This window comes from Euphorbia lathyris, chromosome 7 (assembly GCF_963576675.1).
Source record: "Euphorbia lathyris chromosome 7, ddEupLath1.1, whole genome shotgun sequence".
NCBI lineage: Eukaryota > Viridiplantae > Streptophyta > Magnoliopsida > Malpighiales > Euphorbiaceae > Euphorbia > Euphorbia lathyris.
In genome coordinates this window covers 62,661,579-62,688,466 of record NC_088916.1, presented here as the reverse complement: position 1 = coordinate 62,688,466, position 26,888 = coordinate 62,661,579, and the positions used below count along the sequence as shown (strand labels likewise).

Sequence of the window (26,888 nt, the reverse complement as noted above, 5' to 3'; positions counted from 1 at the left end):
TATTAAAGAAGAGTTTTCGTCGCCGTTGAACGTGGAAAAGAGATTATGGATTCCATGGCTGTAAGATTTGAGTTTTCTTTTTTTTTGTTTGTTTGTTTATTATTGGTGAGGAAGAAAGAGGGGGTTTTAATTTTTTGAGAAGAGGGAGATTTGTGATGGGACGTAAAAAGGGTTGAGTGAATGAATGATGGATTAAATTTGCAGAGATAGAAAATAGAAAATGGCGGTGGCTGTGGAGAAGAGTTGAGATTTTTGATTTATAAATTTGCATATCATTACCTATATAAATTACATTTTTGGTTTATAAATGTTTGGGGTGGAGGATTTCAAGTCGTTTAATTTAGAGTGAGGGAGAGAGGACTTAGAGAGAGAAATAGAGGAGTTAGAGAGAGAAAGTATTTAGAGAGAGAATGGAAAAGATGGAGAGAGGAGTTGCAAGGAAGAAGATAAGGTTATTTGAGTAATTATACATTGAATATGGGTATTTTAGTAATTAGATAAATGAGTCTCTCTTTTAAATAAATATGATAAAAAAATGCTGATGTGGCGCGTTGACTTCGTGTTGACCGGTCACAATTACCGGCTGTACACTTTAGTGTGAAGTCACCAGAAGTTTGTACACTTTAGTGTGCAAAATTAAAGGTTGTACACCAAAGTGTGAAATAGGGTAAAGGTTGTACACCACATATGTAATTTACCCGCAACCCTTGCATTAAGAACTTTTGTTTTTAACTCAGGTAAGATGAGTGTATATCAAATAAAAGGGCTAAAAACAAGTCTTTACATATCATTTTAATTAATCATTGACTTATAATCTGAATGCGTTTGAGGAGATGGAGAAGTATGCCAAATGCATCTAGAAAACCTAGAGAAAGTTTAAGAGAACTTCATTTGTAATCACTGATGTATTAAATGCAGTAAGTGGGAAACTGTCTTCAATTAACTCGATGATCATCGTCGGTCCCGGAGATCGGAGTTAACCAATGGCCTTTTGGCATTGAGCCCAGGCACCCAATTATATACCCAAATTCGAGTCTGATTACCATCACCTATTCTCCACATCAGAATCTGAGTACCCAACAAGCATTGACTTCTCATTTTCCAAATGTAAGACCCAATTTAGAAGTATCCCTTAGATATCTGAATATTCACTTAATTGCTTCTCACTGCTTCCTACTCGGATTTGACAGAAATCGGCTAACAACACCTACTGCATGGGTCTAACCCATTTATAGGCTCCCCATGGATCAGAAAAGCCCAACATGTAACCCACACAATCACAACAGTAAACAAATAATTAAATTTAACAATCTCTTAACTAAATTTGATTTCGGTGTGATACGAGAGAAACTGTGTGGTAGTACTTTATTGCCGGAGAAGATCTTTCCAGCGCTTGAACAGCAAGATGATCAGTGCAGAGCCGTCGACAGGCAACCCCACTCTGATGCCAAAGTTAGTATAGTATAAGGTAGATACTAAACAACTGAGAGTAATTGCAATATTACGTACCTTGATTACGACGTTTAGGTCATATTTATAGGATGTCTAAGGGATGATCAGTCATATGATGTTCTTCAATGACCCAGTCTCGAAACTGGTCAGACTTACGAAAGAAAAGAAATTCAGGAATGGCTAAAAAGAGGAAATACAACTTGTCCCATTACTCGGCAACCTTTATCTACAAACTCAATGCCTAAAACAAATTATGTACTAAAAAGACTCATCACATCATAGATAGAGCAGCACCCTGACCTTGCTCAAGAATTTTTGTACTCTGAAACTCCAAAAAACTCATCCAGCTCCTCCTCCCTGAAAGAAACTTCATTTGCATCCTAACCTTCGAAAATGTCACTAAATCCGAGTCATAATTCCACACCTAATCATGTACACCAAAGGAGCAAGAGATTTACACAACCAGCATTGTCTACATCACCAACTAGTGTAATTTCCCAAACCTCTATTGAAGCAATCATTAATGGGTTAAAACCATATGTTTCATGTCTATGCACTTCAGAAAACTTAGAAGAATGTGAGGCAACAGTTTTAGCAATAGCAAAACTATGGAAGGACTCAAAAGGTGACCCCGTGGCCCACCCAAAGCAACAATTGTAAACGGGTTTGTGGAAATACTTTTAAATTCTCTAAACAGAGAAGTTCTTAGAACATCAATTTACATTCTCTTCGAGCTAATTTTTTAAGATGAAAGTGTTGCAGAGGTTCTTACAAGTGTAGATTCTGATTTTGATTCCCTAGCTGCTTTGCTTAAAAATGGACTTGCTGAGGCAACTTTTGCGCAGCTTTCATCTCACAACTTTATACCTTTCCTTATCCATTTAATCCAGATCAAAAGTGAGGATTTCCGCGATCTTGAATTAGTAATAGAGCCAAAGGATGCTGCCGTAGCAATGCTTGAGTAGATACTTACAGGAGGGGATGAAAACAGCCAATCTAATAATGCTTATAGTGTTATTTATGCAAATGGAGTTCTAGCACTAGTCAAATGTTTGGACCGGGTGGAAGGAAGAAAGTCCATTATTTCTATACTCATTTGTTGCATGTTTGTGGATAAGAGTTTTTGGAACTTTATAACAAGCACAATTGACATGACTTGTGTACTTGAATTATTTCATTCTGGGGATGATAATGTCAGAGGTATATGCATAGATTTTCACATGTATACAATTGGTCTGGGATACAAAAGCATGTAAATTTCAACAAAACTTGCAATGACAGGAGATAAGTAATATTGTGGTAAAAATTATAATCTGAAGCTGCACTTGAGGAGATGGAGAAGTATGCCAAATGCATCTACAGAACCTTGAGAAAGTAGTCACTCAAGAAATGAATGGTTCCAAAATCACATCCTTAACATCAGATATTTCTGATGGCAAGATCCAGGTTACACTAATACCTCAAAATGTAATAAAATTTGTAACAAAAAAAATAGAAGAAATTATTTAACTTTATTTCTAACAAAGCATACGTCTGATGAACAGAAGAACAGGGGAAAATAAACAAACACAGCAATTTGAAAAACAGTAGAGTCTGATCAAACAATACAATATTATGCTTTGATTCAAGAAAGCTGCCCACAATCGGCGATCACAACCGGCTTGGCACACCTGCCGGAGGAAGATCCAACCTTCTCAATGGCTTTCACCACATCCATTCCCTCCACAACTCTCCCAAACACCACATGCTTCCCGTCCAGCCACTCTGTTTTCGCTGTACAAATGAAAAACTGCGACCCGTTCGTCCCAGGCCCTGCATTAGCCATCGACAAGATCCCTGGTCCTGTGTGCTTCTTGATGAAATTCTCATCAGCGAACTTAGCTCCGTAGATCGATTCGCCTCCAGTTCCGTTCCCGGCTGTGAAATCGCCTCCTTGGCACATGAATCCAGGGATCACTCGGTGGAATGATGATCCCTTGTAGTGCAAGGGCTTGCGACTACTTCCAACGCCTTTCTCACCGGTGCAAAGAGCCCGGAAGTTCTCCGCCGTTCGCGGTGTTGTATCCGCGTATAGCTCTATCACTATCCGACCTACCGGATCTCCGCCGACCGACATATCGAAGAACACCTTAGGGTTTGCCATTGCAGAAAAGAAAACTGATGGTTGTTTGCTCTGTTCGTGGATTGAAAATTGAATCAATGAAATGACCTTAGGGTTCACAGCAACTGATGTTATATATATATTTATAAAATTAGGGCTGAAGGCCCATTCCATGTCTTAGAATTCAATTACATACCCAAACTCTTAAAATCACCAATTAGCTCCCCCAATTTATACTAAAATCTCCAATTAACTCCAACTCACAAAATCTTAGTGTTAAGTTGATACAAAAGCTGAAAAATAAGAAGAAAATTTTTCAAAAATGGTTTAATTTTAGCATGGCTTTCAACTTTTTGTTCCAAGATCATGACCATGAACCTCATCATAATTGTTAAAACTTGTGGCTATTGTCTTGAATTTTTTTAGACGCACTTACATGGTTTTATGTTTTTTTAGTAACGGTATATGTACCTGTTTCTAATTTGTGTGTCTATTTCAATTCTTAAAAGACTTGTAATTTGTAAGTTTTTGCCTCTAATATTTAATTAAAATCTAATAAATTCTATGGATTCATCACCATCACGTCTCATTCTAATTATAACAATATTCGTATTCAATTATTAGTATTTCATATTAAACCTTTTATTATTTAGATAGAAAGAAAAAAATTAATGAATTATGAAAGAAATTCAGACTTGGGTTTCAAAGTTTTTAAAAAGTATGATTTTTTTTAATTTTATTGCTTTATCTTTTCCTTTTTAAAAATAATAAAAATCCGGATCAATCCAGGTTTTGGTTGGATCGTCAGAAATGCAGATAGAAAGGGGTGGCTGAGATGGAACCGTCCTTTAATCACCCCTACATGGCTGGTTCTCGATAGCAAGAGTGCGCCGACACAAGTGTGCTTTCTACCTCCCTCTCTGAACCCAAACGAGCTAATTTTATGAATTATGTTACCTAAATCCAAGCTTAGTCTATATACCATTGTTTTGTCAAAAAAAAAAAATACTTAAGATGGTAGTTATTTTAAGGTGGAGTTCTTAGAATTCTAATCTAATAGTGAGTATTAGTCTGTGACTGACCAAATAGTAGATTATAGTTTTAGCTAGAAGAAATTGACTAATTAAATAAACTACAAATTTTCAAATTTTAGAAGTTGGGCTTTAGGATCGAAAATAGCAGCCCTTCTTTCAAAAACGTCAACCCTTCTCCAACAGTGACGCATGATCCTCGGCTATCGATAATCAATCCAAATCAGATGCTGCTCTTGAATCTTCAGGTAACAAATCTATTTGTCAAATTTGTGGCAAAGCTAATCATCTTGCTATTGATTGCTGGTATAAGTTTGATTATTCATATCAATCTGAAGATTTTTCTCAGGCTATTGTTGCTCTTAATCTTGCTGATAATGATCATTCTCTTTATATTGACACTGGTGCAAAAACTCATATGATTAATGATGAGGGTAAGTTATTTTCAAAAAGACCTTATAATAGTCATGATAAAATTTATGTTGTCGATGGAATGGGACTCTCTATTTCTCATGTTGGAAATGCTTATATTTCTACAAATACAGGTTATTTAAAGCTTAATGATGTTCTTGTTGTTCCTGCGCTTACCAAGAACTTACTATCTGTTGGAAACTTTGCATCTGATAATCAACGTGTCTTTGAATTTACTGGATCTTCTTTTGTGATAAAGGACAGAAACAAAAGAGTCATCACCAATGGGCATAAAAAAGGCAAGCTTTATGCCTTTGGTTTTTTTCATGAAGCTTTGAGTGCAGTTAGGAAAAGCAGTACAACTTCTTCCATATGGTATGAACGACTTGGTCATCCTCACACCAAGATGTTTTACCTATTGAATGTATTGATGTTAATCTTTGGATTTTTGAACTGAATATTTATGTCAGTTGTCAGATGGGTAAAAGTTGCAAATTACCTTTCATTAAAACAAATAAAGTTTCGAGCTTTCTTTTGGATAAAATACATTGTGATTTATGGGGGCCAGCACCTGTTGCATCCAATCAATCCTTTCGCTATTATGCTATTTTTGTGGATAATTTCTCTCGTTTCACTTGGTTATATTGTTTAAGAAGAAAATCAGACTTTTTTGATTGCTTTATAAAATTCCAAAAGCTTATTGAGAACCAATTTGAAAGAAAAATCAAGATTTTTCAATGTGATGGTGGTGGTGAATTTAACTCCGTTATTTTTCATAATCATTTATCCAATTTTGGCGTGTCTCTTCAAGTATTTGTCCAGATACATCTGAGCATAATGGAGTTGCTGAAAGAAAACATCGCCATGTGGTTGAAACAGGTTTAACGATGTTATTTCATGCGAATTTGCCTTTAACATTGTGGGTTGAAGCATTTTCTACAGCTGTTTATCTGATTAATAGACTTCCTTCTTCCGCTTTACACAATGATACATCTTATTACAAGATTCACAATAAACATCCAGATTATAATTGCTTGCGGGTGTTTGGGTGTCAGTGTTTTCCTTTTCTTCGACATCAAGGCAATTCTAAATTTTCGAAGAAAACATATCCATGTATTTTTCTTGGCTATAGCCCTCTACATAAGGGTTATTGTTGCTTGGAGCCTCATAGTAAGCGGGTTTATATATCCCGACATGTTGTATTTAACGAAGTAGTTTTTCCTTGCAAACTGATGCGCTCCCGAGTTGCTGCTCGAAAGCTCACCAAGGAATAAGTGTACCCCGTCATTATCAAGTAATAAATCAGGACAAGTCCAGGTATTGAATCCACAGGATTTATACCGCAAGTACCAAACTTCTAGTCTTCTAAAGTTATCTAAGTGATGGAGGGTTTGAGATTTGATTTGTTTAAATTAAACCTACTCCTATTTTAGTTAGATCTACTCCTAAGTGATTTTTAGCAAGGTACTTTAACCTGGAATTGGATGGAGTCATACGATAATATTGATTACGGCCTAATTTAACATTCAATTGTCAACTTAATCTGAGTCACTTAAGCCTGAGGCGATCAAACCTACTTATCATTCTAAGGTTCCTAGTTCGTTATTCCTTTGTAAGGCCGAAACTAGCTCTAAGGTTCAGTAATTTGGGTCTTACAAACTATAAGGTTGTCAATCTTATAGGTTCTTTGATTAGGGTTGTTGGTCCCGTGTAATTAGTTCCAAGGAGGGGGGGTAGGAACTAATGTAACTTTTTCGCTTAATTGCTGACTTAATTTAATTCTTTAAACAACTTTACTCAGTTTAGGTCAGCAAGGCTGAGCGCGATGCAAGACAGCTTCAGTGAGAAGCTGACTAGATCTGTTTTACTTGTGAGTTGGGAATTAACACTTAAGGTCAGCTTCCAACTTAGCACTCTGATTACTCAGCGTTGGCTTATACAGATTATATACTGAGTAATTTAAACAAGCAACACATACATATATATATCAAGAGAAGGATTAGAAATTACTCAACAGTCTTATCCTGGTTCGGCCTTACCGCCTACGTCCAGTCCCCAGAATCCTTCCGGGCTTTTTCAATCCACTACTGAGCTCTTTAAAGGTAGAGCACAAACCGTTTACAAAGCAATTGAGTATGCAAGAGTACCGTCCTCTATTCGTCTACTCAACCCTACTGAGCGCTATAACCAAACACTCAGATTTTCTCTACCGCTGAGTACTAAAACCGAGTACTCAGCACCACTCTCTCAATCTTTACAATTGATACAAATTTGTTCTTTCTAGATGAAGAACACTTTAGATGAATACAAATTCAATCTAGACTTTTGCACAGAGATAGGATTTGGGTGTAAGAATTTGCTTTTTTCTTGTTTGTATGTGCTTGTATGTATGCTTTTCTTTTTGTGCTTCAGCCAAGGATCCAAGTGATGAACTTGTCCTTTTATAATGAAATCTGATGCTTCAATCATTTGAATTCGGATGTATCCATTGAATTCAAACGGTCTTCTTGCGTCATTCACTGGTCAGCATACAGTTTTGCAGGCCAATCCTGTCGTCTGAATTTAGCAGGCGTCAGGCTTATCTTCTTCCGCCAGGTTCGTCTTCTAGCGCCAGTTTCATCTTTTAGCCAAATGCCAGTTGAACCATGCATCTCGAAAATGTCTCTGGGCGTAATTCCAAGGCTTCTGTATTGGCGCAGACTCTTGTCGGATCTTGTCTTTTAGTAAACGGATCATTCGCGCTGACCTGACGAACACTCAGCTTGACTTTATTGACGTTGCCTTTGTTCTTTATTTATATCGGAGACGGAGTACCATTCCACTCAGCATCTTCGGGCAGTTTCGTCTTCAAGCATTTGTTCTGAAGAAGACTTTTCTTTTATTCTGCTGAGTTACACTTCTACTCAGCTTGTGATGTGTCTCATGGTGACTTCGTCCTGTCTTACTTTTTATTTCTGTTCTCATTTATAATTATACTCAACATTGAACAAACTCATTAGTACAATTAAATCAAAGCACTTAAATTTAATTGTCTTAATCATGGGATTGACTTAAATAATTTTGTCAAATCAAAATCATGTGGAAAGGTGTTTCAACAAACTCCCCCATTTTGATGTTGGCAAAAATATTTAATTATGAAACTCAGCTTTTAAAGTTCCACATGATTGATTTATCTTTTATTCTTCTGAAGTTACTCCCCCGTAAGGGTTGCATCTATTAACTCAATTTAACTCTAAACCTTCTAAGATTTAATCGAGTGAAATTAAGACATGCCTTTACTGACTTAGTTCAATTCCAGACCTTCCAAGATCTAATTCAGATGAGCCTAGATCAGCTTTCAGAAGATGGTCAATACTTGGAACATATAGTTATTACTCAGTGTTGCACATAGGTATCAGAGTTATTATATAGGTATCAGAGTTATGTGTGCTGAGTATATTTTACTTGTATTTTCCTTATGTTCATAAGATTTACTTTGTTCAATGATTGGTTAAGTATGACATATCAGCATAACAAGTAAGCATCGCATAGAGATAAGTCGGTTTGGATAAAAATATGCTTGTATAGATAGTCAGCATAACAAAATATAACATGCCAAATATAAAGTTACAAGTTTAAGACTATTTCTAATCTATCTTTTTATCTTGACTTGAACTTGGTGGGATTTGCCTTTGCCCTTGGTAGTTCTTTGTTGCTGACTTAGATTACTTGGGTCAGCAGAAGTTGAACCAGGCTTCTGCTGAGTTCCGGCGGCAGGCTTAGTTATCTCCCCCTGTTTCTGCTGAGTCCCAGCAGTTTGCCTTTCTTTCTCCCCCGTTTTGCCAGCATCGGGAGTTAAAGGAGGAGGATAGAAAGTTCCCTGTTGAACAACACGAGTCAGTTTTGATGAGTACATTTGAAGTTGACTCATACTCTCCCTAAGACCTTTGAAGACTTGCATGCCATCGGACATAGTGGAAGCGGGGATCTTAATGTTGGCATTGAGCATACTTAACGGATACTCTTGAGATTTCCCGATCCAAGTTATGGATTCTGTCATCCTGGCATATGATTGATGATACATCCTGAGCATGGCAGTGTCATATTGTTGGCGTTGAGTGTTGGTTTGCCGAACCTGCTTAAGGGTAAATTGAGTGCATTGCAGAATCTCATTTGTCTTCACTAGGTCAGTGTCCATTTCCTCTTTATTCAGATTGAGTAAGCGAATGGCTTCACCAATCTGTTCGATGGAACACTAAGAGGAGGAGGAGATCAGGTCACGAGCTCCGGTCAGCTCAGAGGTCAGCTGGGAGAAATGTTGAGTAACCTCAGCAGAGGTTGCATATGTTAAGTTCACAGCTGATAAGGCATTGAGTTGACCTTGGATGGCGTTCATATGATTCACCATCATCAGCTGGAGTTTGTCCAGCTTCACTATTGATTCTTGCTTGGACTGTTGAGATGCGAACGATGTCATGACACTCATCAAGTCTTTGAGACCCTTGATTTCGGTGAGAAGTTGAGTGACAGAGGAGATTTGTGTTGGCTCAACATGATCAGACCCAGCAGCATCAACCTGAGTTTGATGAATGTCCTGAAGTAGTGCTTGAGCTGAGTCGATAATCTTCTTGCCAGACTCAGAAGCATTTAAGTAAGCATAGGAATCATTAGTTTATGGTTCAGAGGCCGGAATTTTGTCAGCACCGGATGGAGGAGGTGTTTGGTGCTGAGAAGTAGAGGTGCCAGCTTGGTCAGCAGCTGCACTTTTAGCCAGGTCAGCAGCAGGAGCTGACTGGTTGTCATTTTGCGTTGAAGGAATAGGAAGAGGTGGATCAGCAAAATTATGGACCTGCTCAGTATCAACCTGAAGTTGAGGAGATTTTGAAGGTTGAGGCAATTCAGAACTGACTTGAGCATGGATTTCCTTTGCCAACTCGTTGACTTGAGCAGCATGGACTTCGAGCACTTGCTCGGTAGAAATAGGACCCTGAGGAGCTTTGGGGTCGGCTTGTTCCTCAGCTTGAGAAACAGAGGCTTGTTTTTCCTTTATTTGGCCCGGAGTGGGCTCAGTGACAGTTGAGAAGAATTGAAACTGAACTTTGGTGAGGTCGGTGATTGGATCCCTTAGTGGAGACTCATCTAGTAGGTCGATGAATTTTGGTTTCAGAGCTTTACGTTTGAGCCGCTTGCCTGTGCTGCCCTTGTTTGTTTGAGGAGAGGGATCAGCAGCAATGGAGTCAAGTGACTCAGAGGTGGAATTAGGTCCAAGGTCAGCATCAAGGCCTTCCATAACCTTGTCCTTCATTGGTTGCTTAGCTTGGTTCTCAGTTTGCTCAGCAGCAACATTCACACTTGGCTCAGCAGATCCTGTCTTATCACCTTGAGACTGACCTCCAATATCACCCAGTTCTTCCTCCTGGTCAGTAGGAGTCTTCTCAAGGTCAATTTCTTGACTCCGCACAAAGTGTGATTCAGGAGTAACCACGAAGTCGAGTGGGTTAGCTTCGATCAGCGTCAACCCAGAGGTTTTCTTCCTCTTCAGAGGCATTTCAGGGGTTTCCTCACTTTCTTCCTCAGGCTAAACTTGCCTTTTCTGTTTCTCCGCTGACTTAGGTTCCCCTTGAGCTTGCTCAGCAGCAGCTTTCTTCGCACTAGAGACAATCTGAATTTTCTTCGGAGCTGTGTTAATATCTTTGGAGGAGGATTGATCAGCTTTTCTCTTTTTGTCCTGTCTAGTACGGTCAGCGGGTTCCTTTTCAACCATCACTTTCTTTCCTTTCTTGGTCAGCACATCATGTGCTGCTTCAACCATATTATCCCCTTCTTCAGCAGGTTCCTCTTCAACCGCTGCCCCCTTTCCTTTCTTGGGTTTAATCGGTTGGTTGAAAGCTAGTCCAAACAGCAGTGCCGCTGTGATTTCTGTACCCCAGATTTCAATTTCTTCGACTGTGCTCACCTGGTGGTCCTGAAGAATTTTTGTGATGAGGGAGCCCATCCTGAGTTTCCCGGTACTTTGTTGGAATGCGACGATAAGAAAAACGGGCATGTTGAGTGGTATATAGTTCAGCATGTGCCAGATGAACCACTGCTCAAAATTGGAAACTGAGGAGGAGGCGTTGATCTTAGGGAATAAGAAATTGGTCAAGATGTAATGGGCCATTTTCTGAGGCTGACCCATGCAAGTGATGACTATTTCCCCAATGTGGTCTTTTGGTTTGCAGAACTCAATAGGGTAGTCAATCTTAGAGTAGTCATTCATGGTCCTGAGTTCTGAACCTTTGGCCATCAGTTTTAGCAGTTGCGAGATAGGACGGAGTGATCGTGATGCCCTTGTCTTTGACCTTGGTCACTAAATGGTCAACATTATCCTTGTTAACCCTGAGATTTGCGTAAAATTCTCTTACCAACTGCGGGTAAGTGGTACCGGGGAGAGAGAATAGCTCGGTCCAGCCATTCTTGGATATCCACTTAAAAAACGGTTTCTCAGCCTCCACGAACCCTTTAAAGAACCAACGGCAGCGGACAACCTCGCACTTCTGTACGTTTTTGTAAACGGGGAGGAATACCTTCTCCTTAGGTTGCTTGTTCTTCTTCTTTTTCTTTTCCTTTGAAGGTGTTGCTTGGTCAGCTTTGGGGTTTTTGCTCGGAGTGCTGACCTTAGATTGGTCATGCTGACCATGTCCTTGAGACTCAGTTGAAGTCTCTTCATAGTCCTGCTCAGCAGGAGACGAAGGGTTTTCATCGGAGCGATTGTCGTCGTAATCGGCACCGGAGATGTTCTGAGAATCGTTAGACATGATTCTTTGAGAGATTTTGAGAGGATTTGGGATTTGAGAGAGAGAGAGAAATTGAATGCCAACGATTTCAAATGTTAAGAGGAATTAGTGGGAATTCGTCCACTATTTATAGAAGTGCCGAGTTGATCTGATAGGTCGGAATGGCGGTTTGATCTCGAGATGATCAATCGTCAGTTATCTCTGGCATTTATGACACATTCGGCGCATGTGTTTTCTAATTATTACGCTTACGTCATCCTAGGTGGCTACTTAATGCGCGTGCTAGCATTTATTGTGCAACTGGCTTCACTCAGTATCTAGAATACTAAACGTTTTTTACTTTCTGAGTGCTCAATTTTACGTAGAAGGAATATTTGTATGCTTAGTAACTCAGCATATGATAATCACTTAGCATGTATGTCTACTCAGCATAAGGTGATTTTATGTAATTCATATTAGCTCAGCATGCAACAGTTACTAATCACTCAGCATGTAAGAATCACTCAACATTCATTTAAGCGCAGAAAACTATTGAAGAGGATTAGACATATGATAGGGGTCAAAAACCCCTATCTTTGGGTACGGTTTTAGGACGGTTTTTAGAGTTATTTGGCTAATAAGCGAGCAATTCTCGCATTTAAATGCTTTTGTGTGAGTTAGCTAGGAATTGAGAACATTCTATTTACTTTTCGTCGTTTAGGCTCGTTTTGTAATCAATTTAGGCAAATACGGCCGAAATAGCATGCGTATTAGAATTCCATTATCTTTTAGCTAATTGGTCCGTCAAAAGTCGCACCAAACGAAGTGTTTGCTCAAAATAAGCGATTGTCGGATCAATTTGGCTTTTGGACTAATGTTTTCGGGAGTTTTTATGCATGTGCAGGTGTGAAGTCGGACGAAAAAGGTCGCGGAACTCATCGAGCTTGGATCGAGCGCGCTTCGGGTGAAAACGCTCAGCGAGAAGGGCCCCACGGGCCATTTTTGCTCGCCGAACAGGCCGCCAGAGGCCTGCTCGGTGAGCAGGAGCCTGCTCGGCGCGAGCAGCCCTGCTCGCCGAGCAGCCTTTCCTGCTCGGCGAGCAGCCCTGCGGGAATTGGTCAAAAAGACCAATTCCGCCCCCACGAAGCCACGTTCGGCCCCACGTCTTCCTACACCAACTAGGACACGAAAATAGGTCAAAACGAGGCCCGAGACGCGTCTATAAATAAGAATTTTCAATTGTAAATTAAATATCTTTTACTTTTGTAATTAGCTTAGCTTCCACCTTGAGAAATCCTCTCCACCTCCTCCATATCCTTCAAACCTCCATTGAAGATACCTTCGAAGCTCCGTTCACCGAGGATTACTCAAGCTCCATCCTTAAATCCTAGAAAGACGCCTGCATTGGTAGACAGGTTCCCTGAAAGGGATTTTTCTTCTTTTATATTCTGTCTAGCCTCTGATACATGCTATGAATTCTAGGTTTATTGTAACTTCGTGACAATACATTCATCTTTGATATATAATATAGTTTTTGTTCATTCAATTGTTTTGATGTTTTAATCTTTGTCTCACGCTTTGTCTTATTGGTTTAACTCATTCGATAATCCCAAAATTAGGTTGGCACATATTGCGAGCTGAATCTGACCTAGTCAGTGCCTATAGGATTGACGACCCTATAGAAGATTAAGCCCAAATTACTGAGCCTTAGAGCTAGTTTCGGCCTTACAAGGGAATCACGAACTAGGGACTTTAGGAGGATAGATCGGGTTAATCGCCTTGGACACAAGCGACTTAGTTTCAATTCAATTGCTTAAACATTCTATCATTGTTATCATCGTATTCCTTCATGTTCATTCAGTTAATTGCTTTGGTAAAAGATCAATTAGGGGTAGAGTAACTTAGTTAGGGTTAGAATAACTTAGCTAGAATTAGATAACTTAGTTAGAATTAGATAACTTAGCTAGGATTAGCATAATTCAACCTAGGAGTAGATTAATTAAACAAACCAAACTCAAAACCCCCTAAGCCTAGATAACATCCGAGATCGAGTAGCTTGATACTTGCAGAAATAAATCCTGTGGATGATAACCTGGACTTAAACCAGAAATTTATTACTTGATAACGACAGGGTACACTTATCCCTTAGTGAGGTTTCGCAGAAACCGCATCAACATACTGATAGCTTCCCTTAGTATGTTAAATTGCTCACGAGCCAAGGGCTTCGTAAAAATATCCGCAAGCTGTTCATCTATTGGAACGTAGGTCAGCTTGATCTCACCTTTGAGTACATGGTCTCTAATGAAGTGATGCCGAATGCTGACATGCTTCATCCTGCTGTGTTGGATTGAATTTTTGGATAAGTCAATGGCACTCTTGTTGTCACATTTAACTTTGATTGTTTCAGTTTGTAATCTATAATCCTCTAGCTGTTGCTTAATTCATAGGACCTGGGCCACACAGCTTCCAGCAGCAATGTACTCAGCTTCAGTTGTTGATAGGGCCACTGACGATTTCTTCTTGCTGAACCAAGATACTAGACAGCTTCCAAGGAAGTGACATCCTCCTGAAGTACTCTTACGCTCTAGCTTATCTCGTCCATAGTCAGCGTCAGTGTATCCAATGAGTGTGAAGTCATTTGTATTTGGATACCATAAACCTGCATTAACTGAGCTCTGCAAATATCTAAAAATTCTTTTCACATCTATATAGTGAGATTCTTTGGGGTCAGCTTGATATCTTGCGCAATAACATACTGAGTATTGAATGTCAGGCCTACTAGCAGTTAGATAAAGTAGAGAGCCAATCATACCTCGATATAACTTGCTGTCTACTGACTTACCTTTCTCGTCAGCGCAAAGCACAGTGTCAGTACCCATTGGGGTAGATATGGGCTTACATTCTTCCATATCGAATTTCTTCAATATTTCTTTGGCATATTTAGACTGGCTAATGAAGATGTCGTTCTTCCCTTTCTTAATTTGAAGTCCAGGGAAGAAGTTGAGTTCACCCATCATTGACATCTCGAACTCAGTTTGCATCTGTTTACTAAATTCTTTGCACATTGATTCATTAGTAGCACCAAAGATAATATCATCTACGTAAATTTGTGCTAGCAGGGTATCTTTACCCTTTTTCTTAATGAATAAGGTTGTGTCAGCTTGCCTCTAAAATAGTTCCTGGTCAGCAGGAAACTGGTCAACCTTTCGTACCAAGCATGTGGTGCTTGCTTTAGGCCGTACAAGGCCTTCTTGAGTTTATAAACGTGGTTTGGAAATTTTGGATCTTCAAACCCAGGAGGCTGACTAACATATACCTCTTCGTTTATAAATCCATTAAGAAATGCACTCTTGACATCCATTTGAAATAATTTGAAGTTCATGAAACTATCATATGCACATAGTATTTGTATAGCCTCTAACCTAGCAACGGGAGCAAAGGTCTCACCATAGTCAATGCCTTCTTGCTGACTATAGCCTTGAGCTACAAGTCGAGCTTTGTTCCTGACTACATTACCTTGCTCGTCTAGCTTATTTCTAAAGACCCATTTAGTTCCTATGGTCTTTTGATTCCTAGGTTTTGGTACTAAATCCCATACCTCATTTCTTTTGAATTGATCAAGCTCTTCTTGCATAGCATTGATCCAGAATTCGTCGTGCTTAGCTTCGGTGAAATTCTTTGGTTCATGGACTGAGACGAACGCAACATTGCTAAGATATCTCCTGAGTTGATTTCTTGTCATCAGGTTGTTCTCAGCAGCATCAAGAATGGACTTCTCCGAGTGTCCTCTTGGAATTTTGATCTCTTTGTGTAATGTTGAGTTGTCAGGAGCGGGTATTTCAACAATCTCTGCAGTTTTAGATTGGTCAGCAAAGGTAATTTCAGGTTCGTTTTTACCTTTAGTTAGCCCGTGTGGTAATGACTCAGTGGCTCCATTTTGGTCAGCGGAAGCTGAGCCTGGGTCATCTTCGGCAGACTGACTTGATTTTCCTGCAGGGTCAGTTTCATCGAACTCGATATGGACAGACTCTTCTACGACTTGAGTTCGTTTATTGAACACCCTATATGCTTTACTGTTAGTTGAGTACCCTAGAAAGATCGCTTCGTCAGCTTTAGAATCAAATTTGGCAAGGTTGACTTTCGTATTGAGTATAAAGCATTTACAACCAAAAGCATGAAAGTATCCAATGTTGGGCTTTCGTCCTTTCCAAAGTTCATAGGGGTTTTTCTTAAGAATAGGTCTAACTAAAGCCCTATTGAGTATATAGCACGTTGTGTTGACAGCTTCACCCCGGAAATACTTTGGAAGCCTATTCTCACTCAGCATTGTCCTCACTATTTCGACTAACGTTCTGTTCTTCCTTTCAACTACCCCATTTTGTTGAGGAGTCCTAGGAGCAGAAAAATTGTGGTCAATGCCGCTGACTTCATAGAATTCATCAAACTGTTGGTTTTTTAATTCTCCGCCATTATCACTACGGATGTGAGCTAATTTTAAATCTTTGTCATTTTCAAGTTTTCTTATCAGTGTTGAGAACATCTCAAAAGCTTCATCCTTGCAACTCAGCAAGATGACCCAAGTATACCGAGAGAAATCATCTACAATGACCATGGAAAATCTCTTACCGCCCAAGCCGAGTGGTTGGACAGGTCCGAAAAGATCCAAGTGTAGTAATTCCAATGGACGCTTGGTTGAGACAATATTTTTACTTAGAAAAGACTTTTTGGTTTGTTTACCTTACTGACAAGCATTACATAATTAATCTTTCTCAAATCTAAGTTGGGCAAACCCTCAACTAATTGCTTTCTTGCTAATTTGGCAAAGAGGTCCATGCTTACATGACCAAGTCTCCTATGCCATAGCCAGGAGTTATCTTCCTTTGACACTAAGCATATGTTTTTCGATTTTTTTTTTTCTAAACTCAACATGTAAACATTGTCAACATGAGGGGCAGTTAAAATCAAATCGTTTGTTTTTCCCTCGAGTATCCGACACTCAGTGGCATCAAATACAACCTTTCTACCGTTGTCACACAGCTGAGCTACGCTCAATAGGTTATATTTGAGACCCCTGACTAAGGAGACAGACTCAATAGTGGGGTTACCTCCGATAGTACCTGATCCTACTATTTTACCCTTTTTGTTGTCTCCGAAGCTTACACTTCCACCTCGTTTACGCTCAAGTGTGATGAACTGAGTTTCATCACCAGTCATATGCCTCGAGCATGTGCTGTCAATATACCAAAGCTTTGACTTCTCTGCACACCTCAAGCTCACCTGCATTTTAAACTATTCATCTTTAGGTACCCAATTCTTTTTGGGTCATCGTTGGTTAGCATAAACAGGTGACGCATCACATTTTATTTTGTGACGGCATATATTTATGGTGTGGCCATCTTTACCACAGAAGTCACAATAAGTTACCCTTTGAGGGTGATTTTGTTTTTGGTCAGCACGATTGTGCTGAGCATGCCAGCATACCTTAGTGGTATGGCCTTTCTTACTGCAGAAGTGCATTGGACATTCCGCCGAGTATACCAACACACATCTATGGTGTGTCCTCTTTTTCCACAACAGTCACACTGACTGTTCTGTTGAGTGTACCGTCCATGCTGACTAGTACCATGATACTCAGCATTGGGATAGAACCTTTTCTTAGCCGATGTACTCAGCTGGTTCTGTATAGTTGTGATGTCCTTTCTCAGCTTCTTGGAGTTTGATTGGACTTCAGAGACAAATCTATGCATTATTTTTAAATTTTCATCTTGCCTAGTGTTGTCCTGAAGGAGATGTCAGATGTCACTCAGTTTGACTTCCTCGATCTCATCACATCGCCTGCTAAGTGCTCTAATTTTCTTATTACACTTTTTGGTCAGTGTATAGAGATCACTCAAGGCATTAACCATTTCATTTCTAAGCAAGAGAAGAGATGTTACCTCATTGGAGTGCTCTTCTTGGTCAGATTCATCTGAGAGGCCAGCTTGCTTAGATCGGCATTGGTCAGCAGATTCGTCAGCCATGAAACATATGTTTGCTGACTCCGTGGCATCAGCTTCTGATGAGGTTGACTCATCACTGTCACTCCATGTTGCCACCATTGCTTTTCTGCTGCCTTTTTTTTCTTTCTTCAGAGTGGGACAGCTTGATTTAATGTGCCCAGTTTGATGACATTCAAAACATGTGACAGGCTTGGAGCTGTCCTTTTTATATCTGCTGTCGCTGGGCTCAGCTTTGTATTTATCGCTTCTTCTGAATGGCCTTTTACTGTTCTTGTCATTCTTTCTGAACAGCTTCTTCATCTTTCTTGTGAACATGGCCATCTCCTCATCATCTGATGAGTCAGCTTCTGTTGAGTCAGCTTTCATGACAAGTGATTTTTGCTTCTTGTCCTCTGACTTTTCTTTAGCTTCAAAGTTCTTCATTGAAATTTCGTGGGTCAACAGAGATCCTATGAGCTCATCATATTTATATGTGGTCAGGTCCTGAGCTTCTTCCACAGCTGTCTTCTTAGCTTGCCAGCTCTTGGGTAGACTTCTCAAGATTTTCTTCACATGCTCTTCTTCTATGAAGTTCTTGCCGAGTCTCTTCAGCTCATTTATAATGTTGGTGAATCTTGCGTTCATTTCAGAGATGTCTTCATTGTCATGCATCTCGAACAGCTCGTATAATCTCATGTGTTGGTTCACCTTTGATTTCTTGACCTTGCTGGTACCTTCATAGGTCACTTCCAGCTTCTTCCATATTTCCTGTGCTGACTCGCAACCTGAAATTTTATTGTACTCTGCAGCATCTAACGCACAGTGAAGCATATTGATAGATGAAGTGTTATTTTGTAATTTTCTAAGGTCATCTTCTGACCACTCAGTTTCACTCTTAACAACTTTCTCGTTGTTTACCATTTTGTAAGGCACAAACGGGCCTTGGACTATTGCAAGCCATGCACTCATGTTTGTAGCCTGAATAAAAATTTTCATCCTGTTCTTCCAAAATGTATAGTTTGATCCGAAGAACAAGGGAGGCCGACTAATAGATAATCCCTCAGGGAGTATCTGTGTTGTTTGATTTCCAGGAAGGAAACGAGTGCTGTTCTCAGCCATTTACAGGGATAAGCTCAAGATAGTTTTATCTTTGAGTAGTGAACTACTGCACTCTGATACCACTTGTTGGTCCCGTGTAATTAGTTCCAAGGGGGGGGGGGGGGGTTAGGAACTAATGTAACTTTTTCGCTTAATTGCTGACTTAATTTAATTCTTTAAACAACTTTACTCAGTTTAGGTTAGCAAGGCTGAGCACGATGCAAGACAGCATAGTCAGAAGCTGACTAGATCTGTTTTACTTGTGAGTTGGGAATTAACACTTAAGGTCAGCTTCCAACTTAGCACTCTGATTACTCAGCGTCGGCTTATACAGATCATATACTGAGTAATTTAAACAAGCAACACATACATATATATATCAAGAGAAGGGTTAGAAATTACTCAGCAGTCTTATCCTGGTTCGGCCTTACCACCTACGTCCAGTCCCCAGAATCCTTCCGGGCTTTTTCAATCCACTACTGAGCTCTTTAAAGGTAGAGCACAAACCATTTACAAAGCAATTGAGTATGCAAGAGTACCGTCCTCTATTCGTCTACTCAACCCTACTGAGCGCTATAAACAAACACTCAGATTTTCTCTACCGCTGAGTACTAAAACCGAGTACTCAGCACCACTCTTTCAATCTTTACAATTGATACAAATTTGTTCTTTCTAGATGAAGAACACTTTAGATGAATAAAAATTCAATCTAGACTTTTACACAGAGATAGGATTTGGGTGTAAGAATTTGCTTTTTTTCTTGTTTGTATGTGCTTGTATGTATGCTTTTCTTTTTGTGCTTCAGCCAAGGATCCAAGTGATGAACTTGTCCTTTTATAGTGAAATATGATGCTTCAATCATTTGAATTCGAATGTATTCGTTGAATTCAAACAGTCTTCTTACATCATTCACTGGTCAGCATACAGTTTTGCAGGCCAATCCTATCGTCTGAATTTAGCAGGCGCCAGACTTGTCTTCTTCCGCCAGGTTCGTCTTCTAGCACCAATTTCGTCTTTTAGCCAAATGCCAGTTGACCCATGCATCTCGAAAATGTCTCTGGGCGTAATTCCAAGGCTTCTGTATTGGCGCAGACTCTTGTCAGATCTTATCTTTTAGTAAACGGATCATTTGCGCTGACCTGACGAACACTCAGCTTGACTTTATTGACGTTGCCTTTGTTCTTTATTTATATCGGAGACTGAGTACCATTCCACTCAGCGTCTTCGGGTAGTTTCATCTTCAAGCATTTGTTCTGAAGAAGACTTTTCTTTTATACTGCTGAGTTACATTTCTACTCAGCTTGTGCTGTGTCTCATGCTGACTTCGTCCTGTCTTACTTTTTATTTCTGTTCTCATTTATAATTATACTCAACATTGAACAAACTCATTAGTAAAATTAAATCAAAGCACTTAAATTTAATTGTCTTAATCATGGGATTGACTTAAATAATTTTGTCAAATCAAAATCATGTGGAAAGGTGTTTCAACAAGGGTTAATCAAATTCGACTCGCAATATGTACCTAGACGATATTTGGATATTTGAATGATTTAAACCAAAAAGGCAAAGCATAAAAAGAAGAGAAATAACAATTAGTTGAAGAAATTAATACTTGAATTAATATTAAAGATGAAAGTAGTGTTTGTCAGGAGGATACAATTAGCCTAGGATTCATAGAAAAGATCAAAGGCAAACAGATATAAAAGAGAAGAAATCCCTTTCAGGGAACCTGTTGACCAAGCAGTCGTCTTCCTAGGACTTGAAGGATGATCACCTTGAATAATCCCTTGGAGCGCGGAGGTTGATGTTCTTCAATGGCAGACGGAGGAAAAAGAGGGATTCTTCAAGGTAGGGTGAGGCTAATTTTACATAAGACTAAAGATAATAAAATACATGATAAAACGTTCTATTTATAGTTGTAGCTAACCTTAAACTAATTCTAAAGTGTTTCCCAATGCAGGTAGGAAGGCGGAGACGCGATCGTGCGGGCGTGGGGCCGGGAATCAGCTAAAAAGCTGATTCCCGCCGGCTAGCTCACCGAGCTGGCCTACAGAGGTCAATTCGACGGGCTGGTTCTTCCCAGTTTGTCGAGCGACTCTCGGGGGTCCCCAAGACGCGATTTCTTGCCAATTTGGATTCCGTTCAACCTGCACACACAAATCAAACTCCGAAAACATTACTCCAAAAGTTAAATTGAACCCACCAGTCGTTAGATTTTAGTAAAAACTCATTTTGGTGTTACCTTTGGTTGATCAATTAGCTAAAATAAATAAGGTGAAGTTCAAGTGTGTGCTGTTTTGGCAATGTTTTGCCTAAAAACACTCTGAAACGGCTAGAAACTACAAAAATAAATAAATCGTGTGCGAAAACTAAATAACAAGTACAAATGCATAAAAGTGCGAGAAACACTCGCTTATTGGCCAAAAACTAATCAAAACTACACTAAAAACCGTACCTAAAAATAGGGCTTTTTGACCCCTATCACAAACCTGTTGCAACAAAAGTGCATGATATAAACTTTGGTCTTGTTGAATATTCGTCCACAGATGAATGGTTTTCTTGTGCCTCTTCAAACATCACATCTGCTATAGTCAATTATGATGTTCACCGGTCCATCCGGGGTGTTGTGACTCTTATGATGTTATTCGAATATCTAATAATGCATCATATATATATATGGATCTATTATTCGCTTGGACAATGATGTGTCTGCATCAGTACCATCATATGATTATGTTTCTTCTTTGGATTATAGTGCTTCAACCTCTAATATTCCAGGTAATAGTCTTGACACTTCTTCCCCTGATTTGCGAACTAATAATCCTGCTACAGATGGTGTTGATCCCATTATTTATTCATCAAATACTGATTCTTAGAGTCCCATCTCTGCTACTCATATAGACACTGATATATGTCTTCGTCTGCTGCTAGTTTGCAACAAAATGTTTCAACTACTACTGCAGAAATTAATGATCTTTCCTCTGCTGCAATTAATATATTGCCAAATATTAATGCTGCCAATCTTGAGGCATCGCCATCCTCGTTTCCCATTGCTTTGTCTAAACTGACACGAGAACGCCATCCTTTATCCGATCTAAAGGATTATGCGACTCTTGCTTGTGATTCTGCCTCTACTTTTGTAGAACCAAAAACACTATAGAAAGCTCTCAAAGACTCTCGTTGGGTCGACGCAATAAAAGAGGAACTTCAGGCATTTCATGACAATCAGACATGGGGTTTGGTGCCTCGACCAACAAATACAAACATAGTTGGCTCATAATGGATTTTTTGCATTAAAACTAGGGCTGTAAACGAGCCGAGCCGAGCCGAGCTTTGGCCTGTTCAAGCTCTGCTCGCTATAAAATTAACGAGCTCAAGCCCGAGCCGAGCTTGCTATAAAATTAACGAGTCAAGTCCGAGCCGAGCTTTGGCTTGCTCAACGAGCTTGAACCGAGCTTCGAGCTTGTTTCGAGCCCAAAATCCTCTTTGAACTTTGTTCATTAAGAAAATTATCTAATGATGAATTGTTTGTTAGTAAATCGTTAATTATATTTGTGAAGTTTGCTCGCAAATAACTCTTTAATTGTGTACATAAACAAGCTAACAAGCAAAGTTCGTGAATAAATAAATAAGATGCTTACAAATAGTTCGTCTATTACTCATTTATTATGTTTGTGAACGAACTCATCTAATAGCAAATAAAATAATATTAAGTTTACATATTTGTGAACTAACACAAAACTATATAGTTTTCTACAAAACTAAAATTTGTTCATAAATGTACTAATCGAGCCTGCTCGTGAGCTTTCGAGCCGAGCTTTGGCCTGTTTAAGCTCGGCTCATTTACGAACCGAGCCAGTAAATCGTGTTCACGAGCGGCTCGTTTACAAATCGAGCCGAATCGACTGAGCTTTTATCGAGCCGATCACCGAGCCGCTCATGAGCGGCTCTGTTCATTTATAGCCCTAATTAAAACTAAGGAAGATGGTTCTCTTGATAGATTTAAAGCTCGTCTTGTCGCTTGTGGTTTCACCCAAGTATCTGGAATTGATTTTGATGAGATATTCAACCCTGTTGTTCAACCTACTACAATTCGTTTACCAATTGCTTTGGCTATTTCTCACGGATGGACTTTTCGACAATTGGATGTCAAAAATGCTTTTTTTATATTGGTTCTTAAAAGAAAAAGTATATATGGAGCACCATGCTGGTTTCGTTGATTCTAAGCTAACTGATCATGCTTGTTTGTTGAAGAAATCCATTTTATGGCCGTACACAAGCACGTCGTGCTTGGTTTGATCGTTTATCTCAATTTTTACTTCATATTGGTTTTCGTAGCAGCAAGGCAGATCCCTGTTTATTTATTCTTCAGTCTTTTACTGTGATGGTTCTTTTTCATATTTATGTGGATGATGTCTTAATTGCTGGTACTGATGCAGCCTTTCTTCAACAAATAATCAATCAGCTTGGCATTGAATTTGCAATAAAAGATTTGGGTATCCTTCGGTACTTTCTTGGCATCGAAATTAAGTATACTACTGATGGTCTTTTCCTATGTCAAAGCAACTATACTAATGATCTCTTAAAAAGAACAGTCATATCAAACAGCTCCTTCTTTGCGACACCAGCTGCTCTAAAAGGAAAGTCTCATACAGCTGATTCTACTCGTGTTGATGCTTTTTCTTATCGAAACATCATTGGGGCTCTCCAATACTTAACATTTACATATCCTGGTATTACTCATGCTATTAACCAGGTTTGCCAACATTTATCTTGTCCCACCTTGGGCAATTTTAAGGCTGTAAAACAAATTATTCGTTACCGAAAAGGTACTTCAGATTTTGGTCTACATTGTCTTTCTACTAGTCCATCTTCTCTTTATGGTTTCAGTGATGCTGATTGGGCTGGTTGTCCCTAGTCTCGTAGTAGTACGAGTCGATTTTGTGTTTTTATTGGTGCAAATCGTATTAGTTGGAGCTCGAAGAAGCAGCCTACAGTTTCTCGTTCTAGTTCTGAAGCATAATATCGCTCTATGGCTTCTACTACAATTGAGTTAACTTGGCTTACCTATCTCCTTCGTGATCTTAGAATTCAGCTTTCCCGACCTTCTCAACTATTCTGTGATAATTTGAGTGCATTTCATATGACCATTAATCCTATGTTTCATTCTCGATCCAAGCATATTCATTTGGATTATCACTTTGTTCGTTAGAAGGTTGTTGTTCAACAATTGGTGACTCGTTATATTCCTTCGGCCTCCCAACCTGCTGATATTTTTACTAAAGCCTTGGCCAAGGCTCCATTGCCAGATTGAAGGGGAATGTTAAGCATTATCTCTACAGATCACGATAGTCAAATAGAAGAAGGATAATAATAATAGTCTTTGTTTATTTTATCTCTTATCTCTTATTAGTCAGTTAGTTGTATTTTTGAATTTGAATTAGAGAGTTGTATAACAGAAAAACAACTTTTCTTTGTGTATAAAGGTTACGTTCTAGTTAATAAAAACCATCTAAGTTATTGCCTTGAAATATTCTCAGTATGAGCTCTGATTCTACCATAAGTAAGAAGATGATACCCATGTTTCCGATAGCTGAGCCGCCCATGACTCCTCTGCGGAAGGTTAGCAAGTCAATTCCTGATTATGTCAAATTTGGTCCCATCTTGCCAAAGAGTGTTGGTTTTTGTCCAGTTATTCAATGAAAAAATGATGCAAGAGAAGCAAGGAGGTTAGTCTGCGTCCTGCACTAAATTTGAAATTGTTAGTAACATAGTTATTAAAGGAGCGCCTATGGAGGCGCAGGCCTTAGCGCCATAACACCTCATGGCGTGGCGCAACCGCCATGGCGCGCGCCTGGTGTGCCATTTTGCGCCAAGGGGTAGTTGCTAAAGACGCACTAAGGCGTGCCTTGGTGAGTTAGGAGCAGTTTATGGGTTTTTTTATAGTTATATATATGGAACAAGTATTCTGAAAGGTCTAAAATGAGAAAAAAAACAAATATTAAAGCGGAAGAGAGAGATTATATATTTGAATTAATTAGAAGAGGCAATAACAAAATCTTATAATAAGAGGAAGAAAGCGAATTCAAACATAAACAAAGCAGTCAAGGGAATTCAAATTCAACATGAGTGATTAATTTGGAGAGTTTTGATGAGTAGTAGAACTTAGGATTTAGTATTCAACTTTAGCCTTCTAACATGGGGTTTATTTTGCATTTTAAAACTTATTTATGCTCAATATTGTCATGATTTAGTATTCATTGCATTTTTATGCTAGTTTTATAATTTTTGTTTTACTGTAAGTGCGCCTTGTCTCGCTATGGCGCGCGCCATCGTCGTGTGCCATGCGCCAAGGCTCCAGGATCACTAGCGCCTTAGTGCACCATTCAGCTTTAATAACTATGGTTAGTCATTGTTTTCGGGTCTAATTTTCAAAAGTTCTAATATATGTATGAATGTTACTTTTAAGCAGATCAAATTCAAGTCGAACTCTATCACATAATATGGAAGAGTGGGATACTCAGGTCAGGCTGTGAATTCTGCTTATATAGATCGTAGAGTAAATGAAGATTCACTTGCTAATTGCTTGTTCTAGTTTCAAATAACCCCAATTATACGCTTGGCTAAATGTTAGGAACCGATACACGAGGAGAACGAAGATTATTCTGGTGGTGAGCTTGATGATAGTAATTTGGATTTTGAAAGTTGTAAATCAGGAACTCCGAGCGGCACGAAAATGGCTCAAAATAAGGAAATTGGCGCAAGCATAAGATCGTCTAGAGCAAATAGCTGATCATATTCTCCTGCAACATTTTCTCTAGTGGATTCGCCAACAACTGTTTCACCAAAAGTATCTTCTACTAATCATAGAAAAGAGTCTACTCCTCTAATGCGGTTTCTCTCCAACCATGTTAGGGAATCTTCTATTTCCTCTTCCATTCCGGTTTCTCCAAGCATGAGCAGTTATTACAGCATTAGCTCACCAGACTCTGATATTGAAGTGATTGTATGTCCTAAACTTATAAGTTCTTTTTGTCTTTGTGCCTTGAAAGCTGCATTATTCCTTATCATACTGATAGTTGCTTTGCAAATTTAGGATCTGCAGAAAAGTGTCAGGAGATAACCCCGGAGCCAAGCAATGAGTATGAGTTCCAGCAAGGTGGACAGCCAAGACTTGGAGAATAGGCAGCTCAAATGACAATTTTCTTCCAATAATCTATAATTTTCTAGTATTCTTTAGCTCAAAATTTGTTTGGGTTACACAGTTCTCTAAATAGAAGTGAAGAAGGCCAGAGCTGCATTTCTCTCCCTATGTCTGATAAGCTGACTTCTAATTCACTGCCAACAAAAGATTTTGTTTGCCCTATCACATGTCAGCTCTTAAATGACCCAATTACGCCCGAAACTGGTCTGACTTATGAAAGAAAAGTAATTCAGGAGTGACTAAAAAGAGGAAATACCACTTGTCATATCATGGATAGAGCAGTACCCTAACCTTGCTTAAGAATTTTTGTACTCTGAAACTCCAAAAAACTCATTCAACTCCTCCTCCCTGAAAGAAACTTCATTTGCATCCTACCCTTCGAGAATGTCACGTAATCCGAATCATAATTCCACACCTAATCATGCACAGCAGAGGAGCAAGAGATTTACACAACCAGCATTGTCTACATCACTAACCAGTGTAATTTCCCAAGCCTTTATTGAAGCAGTCATTAATGGGTTAAAACCATATGTTTCATGTCTATGCACTTCAGAAAACTTAGAAGAATGTGAAGCAACAGTTTTAGCAATAGCAAAACTACGAAAGGACTCAAATTCCTATCTATCCAAAGCAACAATTGTAAATGAGTTTGTGGAAATACTTTCAAATTCTCTAATAACTATGGTTAGTTACTGTTTTCGGGTTTAATTTGCAAAAATTCTAATACACGTATGGATGTAACTTTTAAGCAGATCAAATTCAAGTCCAACTCTGTCACATAATATGGAAGAGTGGGATACTTAGGCCAGGCTATCAATTTTGCATATATAGATCGTAGAGTAAATGAAGATTCACTTGTTAATTGCTTGTTCTAGTTTC

The 26,888-nt window shown here is 39.1% G+C and overlaps 1 protein-coding gene across 1 annotated transcript; it reads right to left on the bottom strand.

Moving 5' to 3' along the window:
• Positions 1 to 2,944: 2,944 nt before the first annotated feature.
• LOC136236041 (peptidyl-prolyl cis-trans isomerase-like) lies at positions 2,945 to 3,669 on the bottom strand. Its single transcript, XM_066026155.1, has one exon. The coding sequence runs from the start codon at positions 3,593 to 3,595 to the stop codon at positions 3,077 to 3,079; it is 519 nt and encodes a 172-aa protein (XP_065882227.1). The 5' UTR covers positions 3,596 to 3,669; the 3' UTR covers positions 2,945 to 3,076.
• Positions 3,670 to 26,888: the final 23,219 nt, after the last annotated feature.